Raw genomic sequence first — 15,134 nt, 5'->3', positions numbered from 1 at the left:
GGACCCCAGAAACACATCTTCTCTGTTGCAGTGCCTGCCCTCTGGAATAGCATTCCCCTAAAGACACCCACGGCTCCCACCATACAACAGTATTGCAAGTCTTTGAAAATATGGCTGCGCTCACAGGCCTGGGATTAGGTTGGTTGCTGAGCCCCTGGTGAACTTTTTCGGGTGCATTTTGTCAGGGTGCAGATGTTTTTAAAATTGCTTTTCTTTTAATTATGTAAGTTGCCCAGTCATTTGGGAGTTGGATGGCCTTCTAAATCTGTCATGGCATCTCCTAGTCTGTTAAAGTCCTGAGCTGGATATTGGGCAAAGCTGAGAATAGCTTCCCAACCTTATCAGATTCACAGAACCAAGATAGGGATTGTGAATGAAGTTGCAGTGGCACAGACAGGAATTGAAGAAAACTAGGCTTTTTAAACCAACATTAATATCCTTATCCCAGGATTACATCCTGGTGTAGTCAAATCACTACAAGTCACTCTCAGATGGGGAAGTTGCAATCTAATTTGTAAATGGTCTGATTCGTAAATACTAGTGACACATTAAGGGGAGGCTATTGTCTTTATTGTGCAAGCGCACCATAACACCCTCGAAAGTTTTGGCAGCATTATCTATGGCTGGGTTTCTCAAGGGTTCCATGGAACCTCAGGGTTCTGCGAGAGGCCACTAGGGGTTCCCTGGGAGAAAAAATATTTCAAATTTGAGCTACTTCACATTAAAAAAATAAGTCTCATTCTTTAAGAACACTGTTAGTGCATATATACATGCCTACACATGAAATGAATATAATAATTTTGTAACTTCTGGCATATATTTGAGCCTGAATGTGCAGGGGGTCCCCAGGCCTGAAAAACAGTTCAAGGGTTCCTCCAGGGTCAAAAGGTTGAGAAAGGCTGATCTATGGCTAGAACACAACTCAAAACATTAAGAAACTGTAATGCAGAAGTGCCAGGCCCACATCCAAGTCACAAATAGATCTATTGAAAAGCTTTTGGCAGAGGCACCTGGCCAGCCATTCTTACTAGCCTCCCCCTCCTGCTCCCATTCTTGACGTCCAGCTGGCCAAGCTTGTCACATGATGGCTGACAGAACAGAATCCAATTTGTAACTTGAACTGCAAAGTAACAATTCTTCAAAGCACTGCATTTGTAGCTGTTTTGCACAATACAAATCAAAATGCAAAATAAAGGGAAGAGCAACAATAATTTTAATTGTGAGTAAACTTCTTCTAAGCTGATTGAAGGACAGTTTTAGACACATTTTTGAGAGAGGGCTGGGGAACTCAGGTTAAGCTTTTCTTCCAGAAGGCAGAGCCAGACAGGGAAATTCCAATGAACCAGCCACTACTTTTCCTTAAAGGTGCATTGCTTTGAAGAAAATAAAGTATTACTGTAATATGTGTGGAATACATCAGTACAATATCAAATGAAAATCAATTTATCTGCCCACAGCCATCAATCTCAATAAAAAGTTTTTATTTTATCACTACTGGTATACTTTTATTCTGGTATAATGCTTTTGTTTATTTGATTTATATATCAGACTGATAGGTGTGGGCAAAATAAACTGATTTTCATTTGATATTGTACTGATGTATTCCACGCATATTACAGTGTGTGTGTGTGTGTGTGTAATATCTGTATCTATATATATCTTTAAACTAACATTGAAAGACCATTACTTTGTAATATTACATATATACTGAAACAGCCACATAATTGCATTGTATTAAAGACTTTATATATAATAGGCTAGGTTTCTCTTTTTAAAGAACTATATAGTGAAGAAAAAGAAAATAAAACATACTAAACTACATGTGTGTGTGCAACTCCCCCAAACCTTTAAAAAACTAAACTAAAAATTCAAACCCACATCTAAATTACATCTATTTCTAAACATTTATTTTAAAAACTCATTTAAAGAAAAAATATATATCAAGTTATTAAAAATATAACTTTCCTCAGTTATACAATTTTGTTCCAATTTCATCATTCTATTTCAATTTTTGAACAATGAATTAAGCCTAACACATGCAGAATCATACTGCCTGGTCTTGCCTCTCCTTTGGCACCAAGTCTGAGTGTTGATAGATTTCATTCTGTCAAACATTCTTCCATGAGTACATAATCACCTTTTTTACAACTGTCCAAGTTTGATATATCCAAAGTTCTTCATAGAATGAAAGATTCCAAATGTTTTAGAATATAGTTTAACAAAATACTAAGATTGTTCATTCTTAACTGCCTTCCAAGCACCTGATTTATCGTAACAACAGTATCTAATCAATAAGAAATTACAAGTGGAAACATTTATATTTGTATGGATTTAACATTTACCGTAAACTATCTGAAGACTTTGTTATACAGTAGTAATATTGAACAATACTGTAAATAAAATGTCACTTCTCTTACTCCATACTATATCATAACAAGTCCAAATTTTCAATTTTGTAAAAGAGAAATCAAACTAGATTTCCATTGATTAATTTGTCCATTACAACTTCTGGCAACCAAATCAAAAGAGGAACAATACTCTTGGCAGAAAGAAGCACAAAAGGAGACTAATTTTCACAGAGCAGTTCAATATTGCCTATCCAATTTACAAGCCACTGAAAAACAGTGAGTAGTAAGACACCTGACAAGGTCCTGGGGAATTTCTAGAAATCACTAAAGGGTTGATAAAAAGCAACTATCATTCCATATCATTCTTCATTTCATACTTAGAAGCGAGAGTACTACATATGTTCTGTTCCTTTAATCTCAGGCATAATTGTGCAAAGAAGTGATTTTCTACCAACAGATATTTTACTATAAAAACTTACAATATTCTTGCCATCAAGATAGTACATTCTAATACAAGACACACATGCACACATCAGAATACCACTATTCACTTCATAATTTACATTTGATGTTGTTTGTGAAATAGCCTTGAGCATATTTTAGCTTAAGCAGTAATTACATAATTTTATGGCCTTATTAATTCCTGGCACGGACCCTAGAAACTCAACTAAAAAAACAGTCTCAGCACAGTTTGAACAATTACTACCCTAAACACAGTTACTGCAGAAGTCCCTCTGAACATAAAATAATTTTCTTCTGACAAAGATTACATGTAGCACATCTCACAGCATGCTTTACTTTTTTCCATGTGAAACTTCTGGAAATTTTTTTTGCATTTTGAACTGTAATCTAGGACTTCATTGGCAGTCACACTGAAAGGTATTAAACTGATACATCAACAAAATCAGATACCTATTGGAGCCTGGTGTCTACATTTTTTTAGAAAGTTCATTGATATATAACTCAAGTCCCAACTCCTGTCTGGAAAATTAGCAGAAAAAAAACACTCATATTAAACTATACAACAAACAGGATTATGCAAGACTTTCCCTGCACTCTGGTCATGACATTTTAATTCAGGTCAACCTAAGGTTCAACTTCAATGGAGTAAAAATAGACATAAACATATGTCAGTTATGAGCTTTTGCTTGAAATTACATGCATTTTTCTTTTAGAGTGGTCAAGAAACATTGGCAAGGCTGCCTGAGCTCTTAAGAATTACACTCCATTTTCTTTTCCCTTACATGGTTACTTTCTCAAAACCTTGCCTACTTTGTAAGGTTACTCTGTACTAGAGCTGATCCAAAAACCCGGCTTCCTCATTTCCAACAGTTTTCCAAGAAAAATTTTCTTAACATCAGTATTTGGAACAAGAGGATGGTAGGTTTTAAGGATTGCCTCAGTTTTCTTTCCCAAATTTTTAACAGCAACCATTTTTTTTGATACTAATAATGACAAAGGACAACAAATGAGACTCACTTCACTGAAAAGATATTAGCTACTCATTAGTTGGAAAGTAAAGGGGTTTAAATAGTCCAGCACTGTATAGTTATAATGGATCAGCTAAAAGCATATGCTAAAACAGATGAGAAAAACTGAAGAATGATATAGATGGCTATATTCAACTGAGATCTTCTGTTTGCTCTAAAAATGGAAGGCAAGAATGGATATTTCTAATTAGCTGGAAGCTAATGCCAAAACCACATTTGTAAAATAGAATATATATTCTATATATTGTGATCCATTCAGTCTGATGCTACTCATTTATTTGTTCCAGTTGCAAGCTCTCTTGGGAAAGGCAGTTTCACTGCAAACATTTTCACGCACAACCATGACATTACCATTAAAAATACAGCCCAACAATCCAATCTGAAATTTGAATCCAGGAAAGTAAAGGCAAGACAACTTTTCAAAGACTAATGCATGTTTCCAATAATTTTTATTGAAATCTACTAAAAAGTTAGTTGTTCTTGGACTGTATCATGTGGTGTTGAAAAAGCCATTTTCCCCTTTCAATGCAAACATATTCTGAGAACTTAAAGTTAATTCCTATGTTCATATCTGTATGTACAAGACCACCACCTCCCCCCACAACGCTGAACATATAGGACCAGGACTCAATACCTTTCATTATGACTAGAACCACGTCGAAAAGATACATTTACATGTATTGCAGATGTCACAAATTGCTAAGAAATCAAATCACGTAACATAAAATATGGATGTATCAATTCTACTCTATTTATAAAGATGACAATTTAAACTGCTCAGTTTTGTCATTAATACAATAAATAACAAAATTAGATGGAGAAATATAAACAAAAGCTAGAATAGTCACTTCTTTGGACAGAGAGAAGACCATCCCCTTTTTAAGGCTGCAGATAGAAATTTTCCACCCAGATAAATTTATAAAGAATATCCATTTAGGAAAGTGGTGCAATTACATATGTCTTTGCATTTCAATGCTTACAACTTTTTAGACAAGTATGACTCTTAGTGTACAGTAAAGAGCAAAGAGAGCTTTAGTGCTACAAAACTTAAGTGCTGGAAACACACACATTACTGGTGTACTAAGGACAGAGCTGTCGCATTGTTCTTTTTTCCTTTTATATATCTATGCTGTGAGGAACACTGACATCTAAAATGTGTCAGCTTAAACAATCTCATATGTGATGGAAAGTCAAATAGAGTTCAAGTGGAATACATACAAGATATTTAAACAGAGAAGCACATAGGATATTAATGTTCATCTGCAAATGCCTCAGATATAGATATGAACTTGAGGAAAACATTAAGCAACATTCAATTATAGTTATACTATTTGTTTATGAAATGGTAAAAACTAGTTTGATATTATAAGGCAAGTGACATTCATGAAGCCTTGAGTTTGATATTAAAAGTATTCGAAATGTAATTGCTAAGAAAACTCCTTAAATTTACCTGCCATTTCCAATAAGTGCATTATATGGTATAAAGTTCAGAGATCAGTCATGCAACATGAGGAAGAGATTTGGGACGTAAGCAAGTTTACGTACCAATAGTGACACTTTGAAAGGAGCCGATGCTGCACTGCCAGTAGAACGTAGCATAGAGCATGCAGACTTTTCTCTGCCACAACTCTTATTACATGGTTTTCTTCAATAGTCTCCATGGCGACCAAACAATAGTTACATTTTTTGCTTTGTAATACTTAACATGTCCAGAAGACCAAACTTTAATTCAGACTATAACACATGTGACTGCACAAATTTACTAAGCCACTACTGTTTGTCTAAATACAACACTAAAACCAAGAAGAGAAGAAATAGGTTTGGAACAAGCCAGGACTGTGATGTTTTTACAAGACAGTCTGACTGAAGATTAGGTCAAGGTTCACAAAAATAGAATTTCAGGTTTATAACATAAGCCAGAGGGGTGGGTTTTTTTGCACGTTTCCATTTAGTTATCTAACCTTCAAATTATTTATTGCCCTTTGAACTGTGCAAAATATATTAGCTATTTGATGCAAAATGGTATTCAATTTCTAATACTTCTGGATAGGCTTAAGATATTTATGGCTTAAACTTGGACTTTTAACATCAATACTCCAGGCATGTGTTTCAACAGATATATCACTACCCAAGAGAAGATAATTAGATATGATATCAAGACATTTACCAACTGTTAAAAAATACATTCCGTTCCTTTCCTGAAGGAAAGACACAATAGCTACTTTGTAGATATAAAAGTCAACAGCCCTATTCAAGTTCAGTTTTATAACCAAGTTATCATCCAAAGTTTTCTAAAGCAACTTAGATACCTATCTACATTGGAATTTACATGTGATAAATTTTTGCCCTGCAGGACATTGCACTGATGCATATGAAGATTTACTTCCACCAAGTAATCCCAAATTATAAGCCATTGTTCAAGCAAATAGACTAATTAGTGCAAAGTTGTTTGTTCTCCTGGTAGTTTAAATTAGATAAGTAACATGTTGACCAGTGTCCAAGGTTTTTGCAAATTATATTTGCTCCAGTTATAATTCCAATGACCAGATGATAATCAAGTGTTTTACTATGATGCACTCAATACCGGTCATTTATCATTTTGTTCAATGGAAGTTTAGTTTGCTACTTCAATTCAGAATTCTTCATTTTGACATGCACCAACAACATGGGAATTGAACTGTACCACTATAATTGTGATATCATCCCTGTACATCCGAGCCAACTCTTCTGGAAGACTGAGCATCTTAGAGAGCCGTTCATGATCAACAGTGCCAAACTCGTTATTTCCTACGGCATGGCGTATCAAATGAGTAGCAGCATTCTGATCTTCAAAGGCTGAAGAGACACGAGCTCTCCTTTCAGTAAGAAGACCATGCATCTGTCCCAATGTTACCTTGTAGCCACCAACAGCTATTGGCTCCTGATGATGAACGCCCGTCAGATACTCACCTACAATTCTAACTACATCCTGCCTGTGCATTGTTTCCCATAAACCATCTGTGGCCAGTATCAGGAATTTGTCCTGAGGTCTCAATTTGTGGTATATCACTTCCGGCTCAGCCGTGAGATATGGAGGAGTGTGATAGTTTGGTGGAATAAACTTTGTATATTCATTATCATTGAGTTGATCTGGGCCTGATTCTATTACTCTCTTCTGAAGGTCAATGCTCCACTTAAATTTGACATCACCAAAAGCTCGGAAAGGCATCAGTAAGCCTAATAGCCGATCTTGTTTGACAACACTTTTTTCTTCAGACTTTGGATGTTCCATTTTAAGTCGTTCAATTTCATTTTCATTGTGTGAATTATGATCATGAGACAAAGCAACAGCCGTCCAAGAGCCATCCTCCTCTTGGACACCAAGCATGGCCCTACTATCACCAGTATTGGCAACATGCAAATCAACACCATCTACATGAGCCACACAGGCAGTTGCACCAGAAAAAGCTACACGCAATACTAAATAGTTAAGGAAAGAATTCGGATCTCCAACTTGAGCTTCCAAAGAAATGTCATTGTCAAGCCTCTTAAATGCATTAATTAAAGCTTCTTTGACATCTGTTGTTTCTCCAGTGTTAAGGTCTATGAGTTCTTGCCAGTAAGTTCGTAAGCTGTTAAAATATAATTTGGAAGCTTCTTTACTGAAATAGTCATTAGGGTGCTTATGCCACTGTAAGATGGGCAACAGGGCCCTACCACTCTCAACAGCATTTTCTATTTCAAGTAAAGTTTCATGGGGCAACAAAGAAACAGCTATATAATAAAACAGTCTCTCACTGACAGCCTGGGCACACGCACATCCTGCATGGCCATCAAATACACCCAGAAGCATCCCTCTTGTCTGTAAGCAAGTCGCTGCACTTCTTCGATCCTCTATGGGAGCATTGGCAGGCAGCTGGTTACTGTCAAAGCCAAGAACAGAACTTACATTTTTCCCATCAAACTCTGGCACTTTGAAACTGTATTCATTTGCTTTGAGGATGCTGTTGACTTGTGGAGGCGTGAGGTAAAATCGCTGTGGTGTGGAGACATAGCTTCTTGCATGAATAAACTGACTGAAGTTTTCCTTTGGTCTGCAGAGTGTTGCAGCCTTCTTCTGAGGAACATACCTCAAGTGCTTGTGAGTTAAGGGAGGGGACAAGCAACATAGATGCTTGTGGTGACAGTAACATGCAGTGCTGTATATCCTGCCAATCTCACAGTTGCGAATTAATGGCAGCAGTAGCTGAGCTGGTGCTGGCATGGCATCAGAGAACAATGGCAACCTGGAGCTCTTGACTGGAATTGCTGGAAGGAAACGTAAGACAATGTAAACTTAGCATGACCTTTTCATAAAAAAAGTGTAATGTGTGTGTACATACACACACACCATGTAATGTGCACACATACATGCTTTTATTTAAATACCACTTTAACGCATACAGCTTTGCTGGCTCAGCAGTTAATTGCAGGAAGCAGGAGTATTTTAAATCAATAATCTAAGGCTAAATATCCCAATTCACCCAATTATACTAGTAGAGAATTATAGATTTACCTAACTTAATTGAAACTTAATTTCAATTAAGTTAGGTAAATTGGGAGTTGGGAGTCTGAAAAGTCACCTTAAAAGCTGAAGCACTGGAACAATCATAACTGAAGTCTTGTCTTTGAAAAGACTTTATGTCTATACATGTAATAAGGATTTGGTCTGCCATATCAAGGAAGTTGCCACATTTGTTATTTGTGTTAATTGTTATCGGTTTTCTTCTATGTCATCTCCCTCAAATTATACAAACTTAAGGGTGCCAGGCACCTAAAATCTTTGTATTACCTACCAGTAAGTCCTGCTATATTCAGCAACATTTGCAAGTGACCACAGGATATTTACTGTATGTAACAATTGTGAACAGTAGACTACAGTCTGGAACCACAAAACATCCAAGAGATTCTTTTAAAAATTACTTATATTTACTGGTTTTCAAGCAGATCACAAAAATAACTAGTCACCATTTTGCATGACCATTTTCAGCAACCATCTACTGTTAAACAGTTAATGGTCTATGACAGCAGCAGCAAATTTTGACTTAATATGGAGTATTATTGTATGATGGAACTAACATCTAGAGCAGAGATTCCCAAACTTTCTTGCTTTATAACGCCCTTAGTGTCAATAATTTTGTCACAGTGTCCCTAGTAGCTCCCACACATGTGCCACAGCACCCCATAGATATTAGGACAGATCCATTTATTTAGTAGTAAAATATCCCACAGCGCCTCTGAATTTGGTGTAGTCCCCCAGGGCGCCATGGCACACAGTTTGGGAGCCACAGATCTATTCCATACTTACAACTCTGACAAACAGCAGTTTTTCAAGAGGAACTGTGGCAAACTCTCCTAGTAGTATAGCTTGAAAATATTTTCTTACTCTAAAATCTTTTATCTTCCATAGATCCACAGAAATATTTAAGTTATTTTACAAGGTTTGGTGGAGAAAGCAGAATTTAAGAAAACTGTCTAATTTGTGTTTGTCAGTCATATTGGATTTCAAAGATATTCAGATCATCTTCTGAGCAGTCTTTATTCTATTTCTTGCTTCTGTATTCCTGTATTTTGGTTGCACATACTTTGCTCAGTGTTTTACCTGTCTTTCTCAAGTGTCACAGATACTTTTTGCTACCTTAATAGCCATAATATGAAAAAAGGACACACAAGATGGATCCATTCTTCCTGTTTTATTTTGTTTCTCTGGCAATCATACCCTTTATGGGACTTGTACAATGGCAATAGTATATGCTACTGCGGAGAGCCTGTTTGGGGTGAAGCAGAGGCAGCTTATCTCATTGCACAATTCGAATATGTATAGTACATTTTCAAATTCCGGAAATTTCTAGTTTTAATAGGAATAAAGCAAGTCAGACTGCTGTAGAAAGTGCCAACAACTGTCCAACCTCAGGTCCTTTCATTTCCTCAGTTATTTTGATTCTTTACTGTCATGTCTCCAGACCACCTTATCAATTTTAAGTAGCTGATGACTTGTGAATATCAAAAAACCAATTTGAAAGCCTGATATATGTACAGTCACTTGTCATGGTTATCATGACCAACATTTCTCTTTCCAGGTAAACATGAAAGTAGAACTCAGCACTGTATCAGATACAAAATCCCTACCAGGGGTGGGGGAAGGAGGCAGAGGGAATGGGTCAGTGACGTGCTCAATTTATGCCAGTAACTAAAGCAAGCTAAAATTAATTAACCCCACCTGAAGGCATTAAAAAAACAGGGATGAAGGTAGTAGCAAAATAAATTACTTAATGTTTATATTATTATATTCTAGAAACGGGATGCTTGTCAGCAATGCATTTGTACAAATTAGTACCATATTCAACACATGTAGAGTGGCTGGGTATACAAATTCTAAGTCAGGTTTTTTTTAAAACCATCATCACTTGAATTAACCATAATGACTAGATCCACATATAATGTGAAGTCATAAAGCATATTTTACAAAGCACCATACTGAGTTCACGCATTTTAGCCCAAGCTAAACAAGCTACATTATTGTATAATGTGCTGTGTGAATCTGTTTTTACTGTACATCGAAGCATACTTTTGTTAAATTGAAATGCAAGGGAAGTTTATTTGTAAGAGTATAAACTAGGAAAATATCAATTTAAGCTTAAAGAAGCATTGAAAAGACAATACTTACAGCAGCCTTTTCAGACTAGGCGTTCTCCAGAAATGTTAGACCACAATTCCTAGAATTCACAGAACAATTCCAGAGGACACCTACAGTAATGCTTATTTAATACACTCCCCCACTAACCCATTCCCAACCCCCCAAATTCTATTACTCAGATAATAGCGCAAAAAATACCTACCAATTCTCCTGGGCCCAGGACACACACACATTCTCCTGTCACAACAAGAAGCCGCCAACATCCACAAAGCAGTAGCCCAGGAATAGCAAGGCACAGGAGAGATTATTAAAGGAGAAGGAAGAAGTCTCCAACATTGAAGGGGACAGAAAAAAAAAACACAGAAATACAGGCAGTTTGTTTGTAGTGACAAGCATTAAGCAGCAGCAACTTGCAGCACAGCCAGTTTCTTACCAGCACGATCTAAGCCTTCTACAGCCCAACACACAGCAGATCTCCATCACTCTTGCTGTACAACATAGCATCCAGTTCACACAAGACTCACTGCTATCAGCCAGCTCTGAAGAGCAACAGGCATATACATTGTTTTGAAATAAGCCTGGGGAATATTTTAAACTGCTAAGCACCAGCTTCAATTATTTGAAGCCACCATCAACTGTATACAGCTGCTCTGCACAGAGCAATATGAGGTTTTCACTTTTGAATTTTCTACAAACCAAGATGCTCAGGACTGTCCCAGCTTTACTGACCTAAAAGAGATTAGTAAACAACAGACATACATGACATATTCCAACCAGATTAACATTTACATCAAAACCACACATCCATATTGAAGAAGTACTGAGCAGCACTGAAAACTGCAACAAGTATGCCTTAATCTTCCTGAACACACATGAACAACACAGAAAGAGAATGGGGCTTCTTAGGTGAAAAAGAGTTTACCACTACCTCTTCAACAGTTTGGTGTTTTCAAGAGTGCCTTCTTACATATACCAATTTGCCTTATTTGAATATTGGGATGATCAAGCCATGGAATTATGATCAATCCAGTTGCAAGAGATATATCCCATTCCTCTCCAAGGTTCTACAAAGTCCTTGCCAATTCATGAGATAGATGGGGACAATCACAAACCTGGCTTGACCTCATCAGCTGTTTAGCTGCAAAGATAGTTTGTTCCTAGCATGAGGGCATTCTAACAGGGATTTAACTATATCTTTCCCAGGATTCTGTCAATGCTGTTAATTATTCTCCACATGGCAGCAAGTGGTTTAAGGAAAAAAAGGCTACATAAATAAGTTCTTTCTTCTGGATACAAGGCAGGAGGAAATAAACTATGATTACTTTATGCAATGATTTGCCAATCAGATTAAAAGCTTCTTTAATCATTATACCAGAAGTATCTCTAGAAAGCCCGACAGCATTTTTAAAGCATTTATCAGAACTTCTAATAAATAAAATGTAGTGATATATTGAGTTTTTGTCCTTGCAAAATGCAAAATGACAAAACTAAAAAGCAATATATGCTTCCTACTTCAATATTATTAATCATACAGGTGTATATAGCCCCAGCAGATGGCAATAGCTGGCTGCCTATTTTGGGGTTTGGAGGCTTAGGAAAGAATTGGGCTGAATTAATACTAGGATGGATGAACTCTATGGGAATACCCAGGCTATAGAGAGATGGGAGATTAATAACAAAATTGTATAGAAACAATGGCAAGAAAACTACATGGTTTTCATGCTCAACTTGAAAGAGACTTTTAAAAATATATGCTTACATATTTATTTATACACATACACTTACATACAGTAATAGTTAATGGAGCCACTGTTCAGAACTGTAACACTTAAGAAAGATGGCCCATCTTGCTCAGCACCGCCTGCACTGACAGGCAGGAGCTTTTCCGATCTCCTCTTCCCAAGGAAACCATGCGGCTGTTCATGAAGTCACCAGGAACCGAGCTTGCCTCAAAGGTTACTCTCCCATTACCAAAAGATGCCAAGTACTGAATCAAGGCCTTCTAAAGGCAAAACACTGGCCCAGGTTTTGGTGGATCCTTAAAAGTCACCTTCAAGTCGAACTGAGGATGTATGTTTTGCCCACGACTACAACGCCTCTCTCTCTCCGGGGCTCTCTTGCAGACGCGCGAACCTCCCAGCGAGAGCCCTCCTGCGGGGACTCCGGGCGCCTTCTGCATGTTGCCCCGCGGGAGAGGGGGACCTCTGCCCCGGTTTTCCGCCTACGCCTCTCCGCCTGGACGAGCGACGCTCGGCCTTCATCCTCGCCCAGGGGAGCGGGAGGCGGCTGCACTACAGTCCTGGCGGCAGCATCACTGCCTCCGCCCAGTCTGCGCGCACTTCTCCGCCTCAGGCCCGAAAAACCGGAGCCGAGAGAATCTCAGGCTCTTCTCCACTCACACCTCCGACAGCGGCGGCCGCTACCCAAGGCCACCCGGGCTGCTTCAGCCCACGGCCGGCTCTAACCCCAAGGTACTGACCTGGCCCGATCTGGGGAGAGGGAGGGTGGCGGGACCCGGCGAGGACAGCGGGTAACAGGAAAGCGGGCGAGGCAGCCGCCGTCCCGCTCTTCCGCGCCCGCCGCAGACGGAGCGGCTCGGCCTCTCTCGCGCTCTCCCCCTCCCCTTCCACTCAGAACCCCGAGTGGCCGGCAGCGGGCACGCGCCTGGCTCGGCTCCTCGCGGCAGCCACAACCCACCAGCCACAGTGAGACCGCTCCCCCGGGTCTTCGGCGGTTTTTGTGACGCGACCCTGATTATATAGCCTCCGGTCGGCCGCCTTTGCGCCCATTGGCTAAAGACAGAAATGGGAGGGGAAAGTAGATCGGTCACGTGACCCACACGCTCACTCGCCGCACGCTCCCCTCCTTCGTTATTGTTTTTCTTTCCGTGGTTTTTAATGCTGGGGCTTGGCGGAGTTGTCGTTGGCTCCTCGGCGGAGGGATCTCAAGTCTGACGTGTGTCTTCTCTGATCTCCTGCCGCTAGTGCCTTTCTGAAGAGGAATGTATCTTTCCCTAATTGCCGCTGAGGAGTTTTTTTCCTTCTCCTCTCAGCAGAATCTCCAGTCTGAAAAAGCGGGAGCCGGCAAAAAAACAAAAAACAAAGGGCGGATTCGCCCGGCGCTGTGCTTGGCTCGGGTGAGGGCACTTTCTCCCAGAGGGCCCGCCTCTTCTAGCTTTGGGCCTATCAGGGCGCTTTGCCGAGGAGGGGCGGGGTCTACACTTTTTCTGGGGTGGGGCCGCAGGAGGTGCGGGTGAGCGCCGCCTGCGAATGAAAGGCGGGTGGATGCGCTTTTCGACGTCCCCTTCGAATGTGAGTTCCGCCAAATCATGTCTTGCGGCTCTTCACTGAGTTCCCTCTTTGCAAAAGTCGTAATTAAGTTCGCACGATGACGGGGGGCCCGCCCGTTGTTTTGGACAAGAATTCCAGTGGTTATGGTCACCTGCGACCTGTTTGCACAGGGCTTTTAGAATTAACCCCATGTTCTGGGTTTGCGCAATAGACTGAATCGAAAAAGAGCTAAACTGAGTTTACACGGCAGGCTGGACTAAAACACAATTGGCTGGTTTGTGGTTCGGTAAGGGGGTCTTGATATAACCTCTAATAATTCGATGTAGCCTTTTCAAATACACTTTGAGTATGAGTGGACGCAGGTCACCTACTTGCAAAAAATCTACATCTTACACTTTCTCAACCTTTTGACCCTGGAGGAACCCTTGAAATATTTTTCAGGCCTCAGGAAACACCTGCACTCAGGCTCAAAAATAGGCCAGAAGTTACAAAATTATTATATCCGTTTCATGGGTATGTAGGCCTGTATATATGCATTAACAGTGTCCTTAAACTGAAAATAAAGAATGAAACCTACCTTTTTCTTGTGAAGTTGCCTGAATTTGGAATAATTTTTTAAATAAATCGTGATCTCCCAGGGAATCCCAAGTGACCTCTTGCAGAACCCTAGGGTGCCACGGAACCCTGGCTGAGAAACCCTGTCTTAGGGAAAAAAGGGATTTGGAGAAGCAGTAGGACCAATGGAGAGAGAGATGCAGTAGAATAAGTACCGGCAAATGCAGTGAGTCAATCTAACAGCTTTTCTGCAGTACATATCCATATCACACGTTCAGCAAGGGTTGAATTTGAGGGAAGGTAAGGCTTGCTGGAAACCAGAGCAGCAGCAGCATTCCAGAATGTGCCCATCTCACTTATATACTGTATATGGTGAGCATATTTTATTGGAAAAAAAATAAAGGACAAACCTGAAAAAGGGGCAAATCTGAAAGAGGTTCATAAGGATAAAACATTTTAATTGTTTCTGTTTATAATTTTGCTTTACAAAGGAAAATTCAAGAGCAAAACCAAGAAAAACCTTACAAAAAACACACATTCTAATACAAAGATCTAAAATCAATATATGTAGATTAATTTTAAAAAAATTCAATTTCCATATTTTTCACATGAACGTGAAAGATTGTCCATTAAGTGGTATCATTTGTACAGTAAAAGTTAAATGACCCAAATAAAGGACAAAAGTGAGTTTTTGAAAAATAAATCTAAAGGACAGTTTTTTGAAATAAAGGACTGTCCTTTTTAATAAAGGACATACGGTCACTGTACTTATATATAACATTTTCCTGTTGTGCTT

At 39.1% G+C, this 15,134-nt stretch overlaps 1 protein-coding gene across 3 annotated transcripts; it reads right to left on the bottom strand.

Annotated features, from left to right (window-relative positions):
- Window positions 1-1,978: 1,978 nt before the first annotated feature.
- PDP1 (pyruvate dehydrogenase phosphatase catalytic subunit 1) lies at window positions 1,979-13,196 on the bottom strand. 3 transcript variants are annotated; one of them, XM_063299482.1, is made up of 3 exons: window positions 12,973-13,196; window positions 10,696-10,730; window positions 1,979-8,125 (listed from the first exon to the last, which is right to left on the bottom strand). In XM_063299482.1, exons 2-3 carry the CDS (start codon window positions 10,724-10,726, stop codon window positions 6,471-6,473), a joined length of 1,686 nt encoding a protein of 561 aa, XP_063155552.1. In that variant the 5' UTR covers window positions 10,727-10,730; window positions 12,973-13,196; the 3' UTR covers window positions 1,979-6,470. The 3 variants fall into 3 exon arrangements, with proteins under 3 accessions (XP_063155552.1, XP_063155553.1, XP_063155551.1); XM_063299483.1 differs by lacking the exon at window positions 10,696-10,730 and having other exon boundaries at window positions 12,973-13,195; XM_063299481.1 differs by lacking the exon at window positions 12,973-13,196 and having other exon boundaries at window positions 10,696-11,845.
- Window positions 13,197-15,134: the final 1,938 nt, after the last annotated feature.

Source organism: Candoia aspera, chromosome 3 (assembly GCF_035149785.1).
Source record: "Candoia aspera isolate rCanAsp1 chromosome 3, rCanAsp1.hap2, whole genome shotgun sequence".
In the NCBI taxonomy this organism is placed as follows: domain Eukaryota; kingdom Metazoa; phylum Chordata; class Lepidosauria; order Squamata; family Boidae; genus Candoia; species Candoia aspera.
The sequence above is the reverse complement of the archived record's forward strand: the minus strand, read 5'-3'. Positions and strand labels throughout refer to the sequence as shown.

Excerpts from the sequence above, each read along its gene's own strand:
- PDP1 (XM_063299481.1), bottom strand. The coding sequence starts at position 10,756 with ATGTTGGCGGCTTCTTGTTGTGACAGGAGAATGTGTGTGTGTCCTGGG. Across the intron at positions 8,126-10,695 it reads TCCTGGGCCCAGGAGAATTG|CAATTCCAGTCAAGAGCTCC; the intron begins GTAGGTATTTTT and ends GTTTCCTTCCAG.